This window comes from Suncus etruscus, chromosome 5 (assembly GCF_024139225.1).
Source record: "Suncus etruscus isolate mSunEtr1 chromosome 5, mSunEtr1.pri.cur, whole genome shotgun sequence".
Taxonomy (NCBI): domain Eukaryota; kingdom Metazoa; phylum Chordata; class Mammalia; order Eulipotyphla; family Soricidae; genus Suncus; species Suncus etruscus.
In genome coordinates this window covers 151,503,312-151,517,601 of record NC_064852.1, presented here as the reverse complement: position 1 = coordinate 151,517,601, position 14,290 = coordinate 151,503,312, and the positions used below count along the sequence as shown (strand labels likewise).

Sequence of the window (14,290 nt, the reverse complement as noted above, 5' to 3'; positions counted from 1 at the left end):
CACCCGGCATTGCTCAGGGATTACTCCTGGCTGTCTGCTCAAAAATAGCTCCTGGCAGGCACAGGGGACCATATGGGACACCGGGATTCGAACCAACCACCTTTGGTCCTGGATCGGCTGCTTGCAAGGCAAATGCCGCTGGGCTATCTCTCCAAGCCCATGTTTAAGAATTTTAATTCAGGGGCCAAAGGTAGGGCATTTGCACAGCAATAGGGCATTTGTCTTGCATTCAGCCAACCTGGAAAGAAACAGGTTCGATTCCCGATATCCATGTTGTCCCCCAGCCTGCCAGGGGGACTCAATTTCTGAGTGCAGAGCCAGGAGTGGCCCGAGCACTGCCAGATGTGGTCCAGAGACCAAGCAATCTATAAATGGATATGGTTTAGAAAAGAAGTTTAATTCAGGGGCCGGAGAAATGGCATGGAGGTAAGGCGTTTGCCTTTCATGCAGAAGGTCATCGGTTCGAATCCCGGCGTCCCATATGGTCCCCCAAGCCTGCCAGGAGCGATTTCTGAGCATGAAGCCAGGAGTAACCCCTGAGCGCTGCCGGGTGTGACCCAAAAACCAAAAAAAAACCAAAAAAAAAAAAAAGAAGTTTAATTCAGGGGCCAGAGAGATAGCATGGAGGTAAGGCGTTTGCCTTTCATGCAGGAGGTCATTGGTTCTAATCCCAGCGCCACATATGGTTCCCTGTGCCTGCCAGGAGCAATTTCTGAGCCTGGAGCCAGGAATAACCCCTGAGCACGGCTGGGTGTGACCTAACCCCCCCCCCCAAAAAAAAAAAAAACCCCAAAAAAGAAGTTTAATTCAGTTGTGCTGTGGAATAGTTAAGTTGAAGTACAGAAGCTAACAGATCAGGTAAGGGGCTATTATAGGAGTTTCTAAAAAAGGACAATTGCTTGGACAAATGGAGTAGTAGTGGGGACAGATGAGAATGTCTGGATCATAGTTGCACACTGAGAGACGAAGCAGACTTTGCTGACAGATCAAGATATAACAGGGGAAAATCGGGAGTCAGTGTAAGTAATGGTTTTAGTTCCAAGCAACAGCAAGAATGGGGAAGTTGCTTATTAAAGTAAGAATAACAGGCTTTCGACTGGAGAATCTTATTACAGACAGGTGAGGCTTGAAATTCTTGTTGAGGTAAGTGCGTATTAAAGAGGAGAGTCAGATACACAAGTACAAAGTTCAGAGGAGAATTCCAGACTAGGTAGATATTTAAGAGCAGTTCTCCTACATTATACTCAATATATATAGATGAGGAGGTCTAGGTGTGGATACAGATAAAAGACTTGAAGCCTGAAAACCCTAAAGTTCACAAGTCAGGAGAGAAAAACCAATCAGCAGAAAAGTCTGAGGAGTGTCCCAAGACAGAAATCAAGGAGACAGAGAGAGAGAGAGAGAGAGAGAGAGAGAGAGAGAGAGAGAGAGAGAGAGAGAGAGAGAGAGAGAGAGAGAGAGAGACAGAGAGAGAGAGACAGAGAGAGAGACAGAGAGAGAGAGACAGAGAGACAGAGAGAGACAGAGAGAGAGAGACAGAGAGAGACAGAGAGAGAGAGACAGAGAGACAGAGACAGAGAGAGACAGAGAGAGACAGAGACAGAGAAAAACAGAGAGAAATCAAGGATACAAGAAGTAAAGCAGTCTAGTCTGAAGATGGGTAACTGACCCCCTGCCCTGATCTGGGAATGCAGACGGCACCGATGACTCTGCTTTGGTGGAGGGGCAGGAACGGAGATCTGATTTAAGTCAGTTCAAGAGCAATGGAGAGATCAGAAAGTGGACATTCCCTTTGCACATGTGCCTGATTATCTCCAGAGAAATTCCATTAAGAATTCAAGAGTATTGGGGCCAACTGATAGTACAGCATGGAGGCATTTGTCATGCACATAGCCGACCTGGGTTAGATTCCTGGAATCTCATATCATCCACCAAGCCCACCAGGAGTGAACACACCATCAGGTATGGCTAAAACACACACACACACACACACATACACACACACACACACACAGTACAGTCATGCACAGACTGTATTCTTGTATTCTGAGGGCCTTTCATTTGTCAGTTATCTAATTCCCATTCCTCTGAAAAATAACAATGGATTAAAGATACTTTCTACTCACTTGCCATCTGTATTTCTTTTCTGACAGCATTGATTTGTAATGCTCTAGGCATATTTTAAAAGTCTTGAATTTCTGATTTCACTTAGAGATTAGGAACCCAGAACCTATTCCAGCCCCTCCCACCCACAGACTTTCACTGGTAGTTACCAACAGAGGTTGGACCTTAAGGCTAGTAAAGGAGAGCGCCAGCATTCAAAATCCTGCCTTGCATGTTATCCACAGCCTTCCCCTTTCCCTTAAAAAGGACAGTAATTTTCTTCAGCTGCTGAAAGCACTTACCTACAGCCGTGTTGGTTCCACCAACATTTATATCATTTTCATCATCAAATTCAATCCTGACTCCTTTCCCATTGCCGGCCGAGACTCCACAGCCTCCACTTCGACAGAGAGAAATTGGAACAACGCCATAAACATAAGCTAACATAATCGGAACACCAATACCTAAAAAGGAATTAAGTTAGTCATTATAAACCAAAAGAAAGTAAGTTGGAGTCTTTTTCAAAAACAAAAGAAGAGCATGAAGGCTAGTCCTAGGGCTTGGAGACCTTGTCAAACGTGGGTCAGACCAGTCAAGGAACATGAGAAAATTCTAAACTGCTGCCTAGCCTTTTATGTGACAGCTAGGATGGGGAAAGAAGCAGGACACACAGGAACAGTTGAGCACCTCCCCTCAAGAATAGGCTGTAGCCTAGGAATAGGCTCTTGTGTCTATAAAACTTTTAACAGACAGTTACTGACTTTCCTCATATTGACTGACTTTTCCCAGAGGCTTGGCTAAAACCATGCTAAAGAATTCACATTTCTCTCACCATCAACAGTGTGATGCCCTGCCCTTTAAACTTCCTCTATGAACCTTGTCTGTATGACTATGAGGTGTTGAATAATTTTAGGTATTTTCTTACCTACAGTTACTGCAGCTACCACCGGAGATACAATTACGGACAATGTCACGCCTCCAGCTATGGCCAAATTCCGTTTGTGCTTGGAAATATCCTTGCCTTCATATCGATTATGAATCTTGAATTAAAAATAAAATTGAGAGTGAAGGTTAAGGAGAAAGTAAGCATTTAATTTATATACTCTACAATTTTCTCTAGTAAGTTTATTTATTTTAGGGGGGACTGGGACCACATAGTATGGCTCTGGGGTTGCTTCTAGCTCTGTGCTCAGGGGTCACTCCTTGCAGCTGTGCTTGGGAGATCATGAATTACTGGGGATCAAACTGGGGTTTGTTGGATGCAAGACAAGCACTCTGATAATCCCTGTCCTATCTTACCAGCACCCATGTTCATTTTTAAATTAACCTTCAAAAACTAGTACTAATAGGCCAAAGATCACAACTGGAATCAATTTCTTCTTAGATTCCTTTCTGAAAAGAAATAGCAAATAACTTGGGATCTTGGGCCCTCATTTACAAGCTGAAGGAGATAGAAGAGGTAGAAAAGAAAAACCAATGTTCCAGAAGACAGGAGTTAAATCTATCTAACATCTTTATATGGAACAGTACTAATAAACAGAAATTAATCTATTTATGAAAAGTAGCTGTGAGGTTATTTGAGAAATAGTTTGGTTATCTGTTCTTATGGTTTACAAGAGATAAGGCTATTACATTTCCTCTTCTGTTTCAAGAATAGCCTCATACTGTGCAGGTGATCTCAAAATGAAAATATTTGACTTATAAACAATATTACAGATAAAGTAGAATAAATAAGCTGCTGTTATTATGTGTCCATTTTGAAGGCTATAAAATGAAATGAATCCCATGAGATAGGGTGAACAGTACAGACTGGGGTGGAAGGTGGAGGAAGCCTGGTTGGGACAAGACTATTTTCAGTCTCCTGCTCAAGTCCTATCTTTTTCAGCTTTTACATTTTTTTAATTATTATTTTGTTTTTAAGACATATCCAGCAGTGCTCAGGACTTGTTCCTGACTCTGTGTACAGCGATCACTCAAAGAAGGCTTGAAGAGGCCGAGCTCAGACCCAGGTGAGCCATGTACAAGTGACCTTCCCACTGTACCATCTTCTCCAGCACCCCCCCCCCCCAACCATCCCCAGCTTTGACACTTCAATTATTTACAGGCAGAGACCTTTCCAAGGCACTCCTATTCCCCTTCAGGATGAACTGAGGCCAGTTCTGTCTCCTCCCACTCCCATTCCTGGAAAACAGCCTAATGCAGAAAAACCCAGAACTAACAAGACAGAGGAGGACTTGCAAGGACAAGCTCCCAAGAGAAAGGAACCTTCTTGGGGAAAATGTCCTCAATAAGTACCAATGTTCACTACACAGAAACCACATTACTGTTATTTCTGGGTCAAATTAATGATTTTTGACCATTCCTTGCCACATTTTCAATTTGTTATTATAAATGAAGGCTTAGCATTTTGGTTCTTTATCAACTTAACAGGTGTTCCTGCATGATGTGGATTCCTAAACACCGTAACAACAGTTTCAATAGGAAATTAATGCATCAACTTGCTACTACTGGGTAGGAACAAGTGGAAGAGCATCTAAGACTTGAACAATACAGTAAATTATCTCTCCTTTATGAATTATTCATAGGGACACACAGAACAAGTCTCTTTCCCTTCTACTTCTATTTCAAAGTACCCAGACAAAACAGCTCTGTTGTCAGCAAAAGCTTGCTTTGGTTAACTCATGAAAAATTATTATAATCACCTTGATGGGACTTCATTTGTTTTTTGGGTCATGCCAGGCTATGTTCAGGGCTTACTCCTGGCTATATACTCAGGACTCACTCCTGACAGTGCTCAGAGGACCATATGGGATGCCAGGGACTGAACCTGGGTCAAGCATGTGCAAGGCATATATGCCTTATATGCTGTATTAGCACTATGGTTTTAAATATTTTAAATTTAACAAGACTGATTTCTTTTTTTTTTTGTTTTTGTTTGTTTGTTTTATTTTTGGGCCACGCCTGGTGACGCTCAGGGGTTACTCCTGGCTATGTGCTCAGAAGTCGCTTCTGGCTTGGGGGACCATATGGGACAGCGGGGGATGGAACCATGGTCCATCCTAGGCTTGCGCTGGCAAGGCAGACACCTTACCTCTAGCGCCACCGCGTGGGCCCCAAAACTGATTTCTAATACAGACAGATCCACAGTTTTTAAAGCAACAGTATTTCTTGTGCATACATACATATTTGCCAAACACTACAAATTAATCTTATAAAAAATGATTGGTTTACACTGGACACTAAAAATTACCTTTGTCTTCAAAACAAAAAAATTTTTTTCGGTTTTTGGGTCACACCCGGTGACGCTCAGGGGTTTCTCCTGGCTTGGGGGACCATATGGGACGCTGGGGGATCGAACCGCGGTCCGTCCTAGGACAACGCGCACAAGGCAGATAGATGCCTTATGCCCGGCGCTGCCGCTTCGGCCCCTTCAAAACAAAGTTTTAAAATAATCAAAAGCTACCGTCATTAGTCTTACTAATCAGGATTTCGAATCAGATAGTGAGTGAACAGGCCCCCATTTACCTTCCGCCCCACATACACAGGAATGCCAATGATCATCGCAGGGATGGCAATGCCGGCTATCAAAGCAATTCCCACAGGGGCACCAACCAGTGTTCCCAGCTGCCACAAGATTTTCTTCTTTCTGCTCCAGGGTTTCTTTCCCCAGAAAGTGCATCCTGATGGACTAATGGAAAAAATATGATGTAATGCAAATGTTACAAAATGTCTAACAACAAAGATCTATAATACCTTAAAGTAGTAGCTAAAAAAGACTATTTTTAATACTTAAGTTTTAGACTATATCCAGCAATTCTGAGGGGTTATTCCTGGCACTGAATTATTGAGAATTATTCATGGTAGTGCTTGGGGACCATATGGGATGCCAGGGATGGAACCCCGGTCAAGTGCATGCAAGGCAAATGCCTTACCCACTGTATTATCCCTCTGGACCCCCAAAGAAGATTTTTATAATTTAGGAATGCTTTCCTTTTTTCTTTCTTTGAATTGTAAATAACAAGTAAAAGAAGTTATATTTGAAGTGAACTAATAACTGGGATTCAGGTTAGAATATTTTTTCATTTAGGGGTGGTACTCAGGGCTGATGCCTGACATCAGGTATTGCTCATAGAGATGGGATTGGTTCAAGGATTGTTGCTGGAGATGCTGGGGACTGACTGTATATGGTGCGAGGGATCGAACCAGGATCTGTCATGTGCAAGGCAGGTATATCTCTTCACTATCTCTCCAGTACCCTTTCTTAGGATTTTTATTTTAAAATCTCCATTTAAAATTTTTGACTAGTTAGAAAACCCAACTCACTAATATAAATTGGGTTGCTTTTAAACTTGTTTAATTAGAAACAAAGAAAAAGAATCTCTTTAAACATCTTATAATTTAAGAATTAAAAAGCCAGGGCTGGAGCAATAGTAGAGCAGATAGGGCTTTTGCCTTGCACGATGCTGCCCGTGTTTGATCCCTGGCATCCCAGATGGTTCCCCAAGCGTGCCAGGATTAATTTCTGAGTACAGAGTCAGGAGTAACCACTGAGCACTGCCAGGTGTGGCCCAAAAAAACCAAACCCAAAAATAAGCAAACAAAAGATTTAAAAAGCCAGGAATTTAGCTCAGTAGTAGAGTGCATGCTTAGAACACATGAGGTCCTAGATTCAATCCCCAGTATCCCAAATACCAGAACCGCATCTCTCCGTCTCCCAGTGCAAAAGGCAGATAATATCTACTTCCCCAAAAGAAAAATTAGAGGTTAATCTCTCCCTCAGTAAAAATCATTTTATTTTACAATGTAAACTTATATTTAGGTATACACAACTACTTCTAAAAGCTTACCTTAGATAATGCAAATCTGAGATTTCCTTCATACACAACCAACAAAACTCGCAACCACAGACAGCACAGGTCATATGATTGCAGCTCCCATCATTCATCTTTATTATATAAGCTGCACAGCGAGGACATGGCTTTATATCATCAGCTATTAGGGAGAGAAAGAAACCTATTTAAGCACATAAAACTGACTAGCAAACAATTCCAACTGTAACTTACAAATCTTAACATGTATAGTTTGTGATCGTTTTAGCCTGCAATTTTAAGTACATATGGCATGTTTTTTCTCTTCTGTGAAAGAAAATGAAATGTAAAATTTATATTAAAATCTAAAATTATAGGGGATGGCGAGATAGCATGGAGGTAGGGTGTTTGCCTTGCATGCAGAAGGTCGGTGGTTCAAATCCCGGCATCCCATATGGTCCCCTGAGCCTGCCAGGAGTGGTTTCTGAGCATAGAGGCAGGAGGAACCCCCGAGCACTGCCAGGTGTGACCCAAAAACCAAAAAAAAAAAAAAAAATCTGAAAATGTAAAATTATAACCATTTTTCAAACACAATAGAGCAAGGGAGAAACAAAGCACAAAATAATAAAGGAGAGCTAAGGACAAGATTACTGTGAACGGTACACTAAGTTTCTTTTTGTCTGTATTCCATAACTGTTTTCGCTGCCTGGCACTTCAAGTTCAAGATCTTTTTTAACCATCTCCATTTAATTAAAAAGTAGCTATCTGAAAAAAATAAAAAAAGTAGCTATCTGTTCACTCTTTCATTAGTGAAAGAACACCAAGATCAATCTGACATTGATCTGAAGCTCTATACACCAAGCACTGAGTTTGCTTCCAAGTAACCTCAACTGTAAGTACTGGGAGACTACAGCACAGAAGTCTTTAAAAAGAAGGCTCTGTGGCCAGAGAGATAGCATGGAGGTAAGACATTTGCCTTACATTCAGAAGGACAGTGGTTCAAATCCCGGCATCCCGTGTGGTCCCCCCCTAGCCTGCTGGGAGCGATTTTTGAGCCTAGAGCCAGGAGTAACACCTGAGCGCTGCCGGGTGTGACCCAAAAACCAAAACCAAAACCAAACCAAACAAAAAAACCCCAAACAAACAAAAAGAAGGCTCTTTGCTGTGTGCTATCTGTAGAAATAGAGAAAAATGTCCAGAATAAAGAGGTACCAGTTTAGAGGAGGTATAAGCTATAAATACTACTGTTAAGAAACAACGGAGAAGAGTTTCAGGATGAAAGCAAACATCAATTAGTTATGCTTATGACTTTTTAATTAGTTACACTTAATTTGTCTTGTGGGGGGCACACCTGGCAGTGCTGGGCTCTGAGCTCAGAAATCACTCCTGGCAGGCTTGGGGGCCATTTGGGATGCTAGGGAGCAAACTTGAGTTAGACACGTGCAAAGCAAATGCTGCCTGCTGTGCTATCACTCCAACCTGTTTTGTTTTGGGGCCACACCTGGCAGCACTCAGGGGGGTATTTCTGGCTTTGTGCTTAGAAATTGCTCCTGGCAAGCTCAGGGGACTATATGGGATGCCGGGAATGGAACCTGGGTCCATCCTGGGACGGCCGCATGCAAGGCAACTGCCCTACCACTGTGCTATTGCTCTGGGCCCATAATTTGTCACTTTTATTCACTATTCAAAGGCTCTTCTATGGCTCCTAGTATAATGATATGACTCAAATACACTAAGATGCCAAGGAATCACTGACACAGAATAAATTATTTTAAGTCACTCAAGTATTTTGAACTTCAACTTCTACTTAGATAACAGCCATTAATGATTTTATTGCTTTTATTAGCTATTTGTTCCAGCTTTACAGAGAGTTAAGAAAAGATATTTAATATATTAGCCACTGAATTCAAGAATTTGTGCCAATTATCTAATAAGCATTAAGTCATATTCTCTCTTCCTTTCTAAAGTTTTATGATCAAATTTTACCCGTGATTTATCACTGAATTAGGTTTCCGGAGGGTTTCTTTGAGGGTAAAGATGTTTTTTAACTTAAGAACTGATCAGTGCTCCTAATAGTGTTTTAATGATTTGAGCAATTTTGAGACAACTGTTAATTCTAAATCAGGACAGATAATTACTAGAATACAAATACTCAATATTTATGAAATCATTATTTATATATTTAATTGTTTCCTGCATGGTTTGTTTCCTTACAGTCCAGAGCACTCTGAGAAGCTGAAGGAATATGCAGGGACAGACTCAAGGCTTGGCTTGATCTCTAGAATGTGAACTAGATCTGTATGTCAGGAGGTGAAGCCCTCTGCTCCCCAGCACCACCTGTACAATTCCCGGTGAAAGATGGCCCAATCCCAGAGGAAATAATCCACAGAAGGTTGAAGAGAATAAAACAGGTTGAGGAAACTTCCACCACAAGCTTTCCGCTCACTAGCAAAAGAAACCAGCAAGCAGATAGATTAGCTGTGGAAACTGAAACCACAATCGGTTCTCCCTGTGACCCAAGCTCTTTATTGGGAAGAGAAGGACCACTCCTATGGATGGAGAACATGGAGAGTAAGAAGCAATCCAGCGGTCCTTTCAGTCTATGAGTGACAAGCACAAACAAAGAAGCATTATCCTGAATAAAGTGAAAACCAGTTACTCCAACATCCAGAGACAGTGACCTCCCATGATAGATTAAATCATCATTTAAGTGATCAAAATCATATAAAGTCTTCATTAAAAAAATTTCAAGACTTAGGCATGAATATTCAAAAAAATGACTTAAAGTTGTTTGGGCCTTCCCCACTAGAGTATAATTCTGTTTATCCATTTGCTTTGTTTTTTGTTTGTTTGGAGCCACACCTGGCGGTGCTTGGGTGCTGCTCCCAGCTGTGTTGAGGAGTTGCTCCCTACAGTACTCAAGGGACCACTCAGTGCTACCAAGGATCTGCCACAGAGGCAAGGCAAGAGCCTAACCCCTGAACTGTCTCTTTGGTCTTAGGGTGTTTATTTTTGATCTGAAATTGGATGAGATATTGAGATATTTCTCAATTTAAAAGTGTACTCACCAAAACTTTACTAACAAGCATTCAATGGCATTGTTTTAAATCTGTAATTTTCTAGAGGTAACAGATTTAGAATTTTAGTTTTATTCATTGTGGGAAGAGAGAGTCATTCCCAATTGTGCTCAAGGGGCCTCTGTACCTGGTGGTACTTAAGGGTATATATTTTATTTTATTATAAATACTTGTAATACAGAGAGACAAATAGCTTTGTCAGTGAGCCTAATTAGAAGGCTGAGCTAGGGGCCCGGAGAGATAGCACAGCGGTGTTTGCTTGCAAGCAGCCGATCCAGGACCAAAGGTACGTACACACACACACACACACACACACACACACACACACACACACACACACACACACAGCGGTGTTTGCTTGCAAGCAGCCGATCCAGGACCAAAGGTACGTACACACACACACACACACACACACACACACCAGGACCAAAGGTACGTGTACACACACACACACACACACACACACACACCAGGACCAAAGGTACGTGTACACACACACACACACACACACACACACACACACACACACACACACACACACACCCGTGCCTGCCAGAAGCTATTTCTGAGCAGACAGCCAAGAGTAACCCCTGAGCAATGTCGGGTGTGGCCCAAAAACCAAAAAAAAAAAAAAAAAGAAGAAGGCTGAGCTAGCACCAACCAAACCACCGCCCAATCTTTAAGACACTGACTTTAGTAGCATCATGGAGATATAGAACATTTATTTCAAGCTGACCCTTGTTGATCTAAATTTTGATTATTCCATTTGGCTTTGTGTTGTAACAGAGGAAGTAAGTTTGTTTGTGTCTGCAATGGAGCAGTCTAGGGTGATAGGTATGAAATTGGGAACACCGGTGGGTTGAAACATATAATGCCTAAAATGACTATATTAGGAAACAACTTGGCAAATCATGATGTTAAAATTAAAAAGTAAAAAAAAATGTAGTTTAAACCATCTTTTGCTATCAGTTACATAATCACACTTCCTGGACAATAATACCCAATTTCAATGCTTTTACCTATAAGAAAGAATAAATACTTCTGGAATAGAAGTGTCAATACGGAAAATCTCTGAAAAGATGAAGGGCAAAAGGTAAAAGGCAAAGACTGATGATTCACTACAATAGTGTGATCATGGGCAGGTGAGACAGCACAGTAGGGAAGGCACTGACCTAGCATGCGGCCAATCCAGGTTCAAGTTCCAGCACCTACATATTGTCCCCCGTGCAGAGAGCCAGGAGAAGTCCAAGCACAGACAGGTATGGAACCCCCCAAACCAAAATAACTAAAAGAGTCACATACATGTCAAATGTAGAGTAGCTATCAATACCTGCTGCAGCAGATTCCTGACTGTAACTGATAGATGAGGAGCGGATAGTCCGCAGTCGTAAACTCTGGGCTCTCTCTTGCCGAGCGGCATCACATGTCTGGTTGGGGTGCCAAATCTGTTTACAGTGGTAGCAAAACTCAGTGCCACAGCCTTCGCGCCCACAGGTTAATTTGGGACAGCTCGCACATCCAAACGCTATCACAGCATACCTTAAAAAAAAAAGATAAAGTTTAGTGTGCATCAAACAAGAGGTAAGCGGATTTTCCAACTGAAAAGTCACTTCTGAGAAAGTTTCACACTTGCACATGAATTCTCATCCTAAATCCTAACATTATCTCATCAGCATAAAAATAGAAAAAAAATACACCCAACCCCCCCCTCCCCCAAACTCTAGACCCGTAATGAAGACATAAGAATGGCAAAATGGGGGCTGGAGAGATAGCACAGTAGTAGGGCTCTGGCCTTGCATACGGCAGACCTTGGACGGACCTGGGTTCAATTCCCAACACCCCATATAGTCCCCCAAACCTGCCCCAGGAGCAATTTCAGAGAGCAAAGCCAGGAGTAACCCCTGAGCACCATCACTGGGTGTGGCCCAAAAAATGGCAAAATATATTTCTAAAGTTTAATTTTAAAATGTTTGTATGTGCATAGTATTATGTATATAATTATAGAGCAGGAAAAAGAGCTCAAAGGGCTGATGCACGTGCTCTGCCTATAGTAGTCTTGGGCTCTGTACCCAACACCATCAGGTTCCCTGAGCACGTCAAGGAGTGACCGTGACTGAGCCCAGGGCTAGGAGGTAACCCCTGAGTACTACCAAAGTAGCTCCAAAACAAAATTTCTTTTCTTTTTTTTGGTTTTTGGGCCATATCCAGTGATGCTCAGGGATTACTCCTGGCTATGTGCTCAGAAATTGCTCCTGGCTTGGGGGACCATACGGGATGCCGGGGGATCAAACCACAGTCCATCCTAGGTCAGCCACATGCAAGGCAAATGCCCTACCACTGTGCCACTGCTCAGCCCCTCCAAAACAAAATTTCTATATATCAAAACTTGATGCCCATTTTATAAAAATTCATGGTGAGCTTATAATGGATGGATATGGAGAATACTTAGCTGAGTGAAATGAGTCAGAGAGAGAGGGACAGACATGAAACAATCTCATTCATTTGTGGAATATAAGAAAAATAAATTATAGCATGGTAATAATATCCAGAGATGATAGAGATGAAGGCCAGAAGGAAGTTTGCCACACATAGTGAAGCAATGCAGTTATGGTAGAGAAGGGACCACAAGACAATGATCGTTGGAACTGATCAGTGTGGCCAAGAACTGGGTGCTGAAAGGAGATAAAGTGATATGCATGGTACCCCTTCATTAACAATAGTGCAAACCACAGTGTCTAAAAGGGAAAAAAGAGAAGAGAGAGAGAAGAAAGAGAGAAGAGAGAGGAGAGAGAGAGAGGGGGGGGGGGTAAAATGTCTGCCCCAGTGGCAGGAAGGGGTAAGGGTTGTAGGGAAACTGAGGACATAGCAGGAAATGTGCACTAGTGGTGTACATTGTACTCAATCATGAACAATTTTGTAACCATGGTGTTTAAATAACTAAAAAAAAATTTGTGGCAAGGATGTGGCTCCACAGTAAGGCACATGCATCATGTGTGAGTTTGGGAGTGAGAGGCTGGCTTTATGTGTCCCTGCTTCAGGCCATGAGCACCATGGGTATGAGCCCAATTTTCTAAATTATTGTAGGCAAGTAGAAATGACTAAAAGTAAATACACCAAAAAAAGAAAAATCTGACTAGTTTTCCAAGCACCAGTTTCATTTTTTATTTATTTTTTAAGTTTGACACATTTTACTTGCAACTTAGAAAATTACCAGTACAATGAGGTGCAAAAACATTCCAAAGGCCCCACCTGGGCTAGGGCAAGTTTAGAACCCCCCACTTAGGTCATCCCAGCCTCCACTCTTTGCATGCAAACAGGAGCGGTAGAAACAACGTCTGGAGGTTCCATCCACCCCCCCCCCATCCATGACGAAAACCTCACGCAGGATTTTCTTTATTTCTTAGCAATTATTTCTTTTAAAATCAGAGACAAAAATTACCAATCTATTAAAAATAATTATTGATGCATACATTCTTATATTTCTGTTTCCAAGGGATATGACAGAAATAGTTTTTGTTGACAATCTCTGACCCAAAAGTACATAACATGAATTTCTGAGTTTCTTAGTTAGAAATATTTTTTGTTTTGTTTTGTTTTTTGCTTCATATAAAAGAAAAAAAATCAAGAACTCAGGAAATAACTTAAAGGACTGGAGTGCACGCTTTGCACACATCGTTGCTCAGTCCTCCTAATACCACTGGAATGACTCCTGAGCTCATCTGGTTGTGTGACTGGCTGTAATCATCTAGAAAAGACTCGGAGAAATTTTGAAAACCAAGCGTATTTAGCCAGCCTCAAATTGTGCAACGTAATGTATAATAAATCACTTGAAACAGAAAAAAAAAAAACAACAACAAAAAACAAGAAGAAAGAAAGAGAAACCTAAATTCTGGGTCTTCTTGGCATAATTTATGCCAGAGAAATAAAAACATCGTTTTTAAGATGTGTGCACAATGCTTGCAATGTATTTCTAAATGTCAGTGTCTTGAAATAAATTTCCTTCCTCAACAGGTGAGTAATAAACTACGGTACACATAATGTGCAATACCATCCAACCAAAAAATAAGGTATGCCTGACAAACCGAATCAACTGGAGAAATCTGAAAAACTTTTTTAGGGGTGCAGGGGACAAGTTTGTAGCCCAGTCAGTTTTTGGGAGGCTGATTTGTTTTAGAAGATAGAACAGTTCATTGAAAAATAAAGGAGGGGCCTGAGCAACAGCACAACAAATAGGGCATTTGCCTTGCTCATGGCCAACTCAGGTTCAATCCTCAGGATCCCATGTGATCCCCAGAGCCAGTG

At 41.7% G+C, this 14,290-nt stretch overlaps 1 protein-coding gene across 1 annotated transcript in view; it reads right to left on the bottom strand.

Moving 5' to 3' along the window:
- The window catches only part of RNF19A (ring finger protein 19A, RBR E3 ubiquitin protein ligase), a 31,999-nt gene that overhangs the window by 10,202 nt on the left and 7,507 nt on the right, over positions 1-14,290 (bottom strand). Inside the window, exons 2-6 of the mRNA XM_049773872.1 lie at positions 11,319-11,527; positions 6,951-7,095; positions 5,629-5,791; positions 3,029-3,143; positions 2,406-2,567 (exon numbers count right to left, since the gene is read on the bottom strand). Of these exons, the coding sequence (XP_049629829.1) occupies positions 2,406-2,567; positions 3,029-3,143; positions 5,629-5,791; positions 6,951-7,095; positions 11,319-11,527 (794 nt within the window). The remainder of the gene's footprint in view (positions 1-2,405; positions 2,568-3,028; positions 3,144-5,628; positions 5,792-6,950; positions 7,096-11,318; positions 11,528-14,290) is intronic.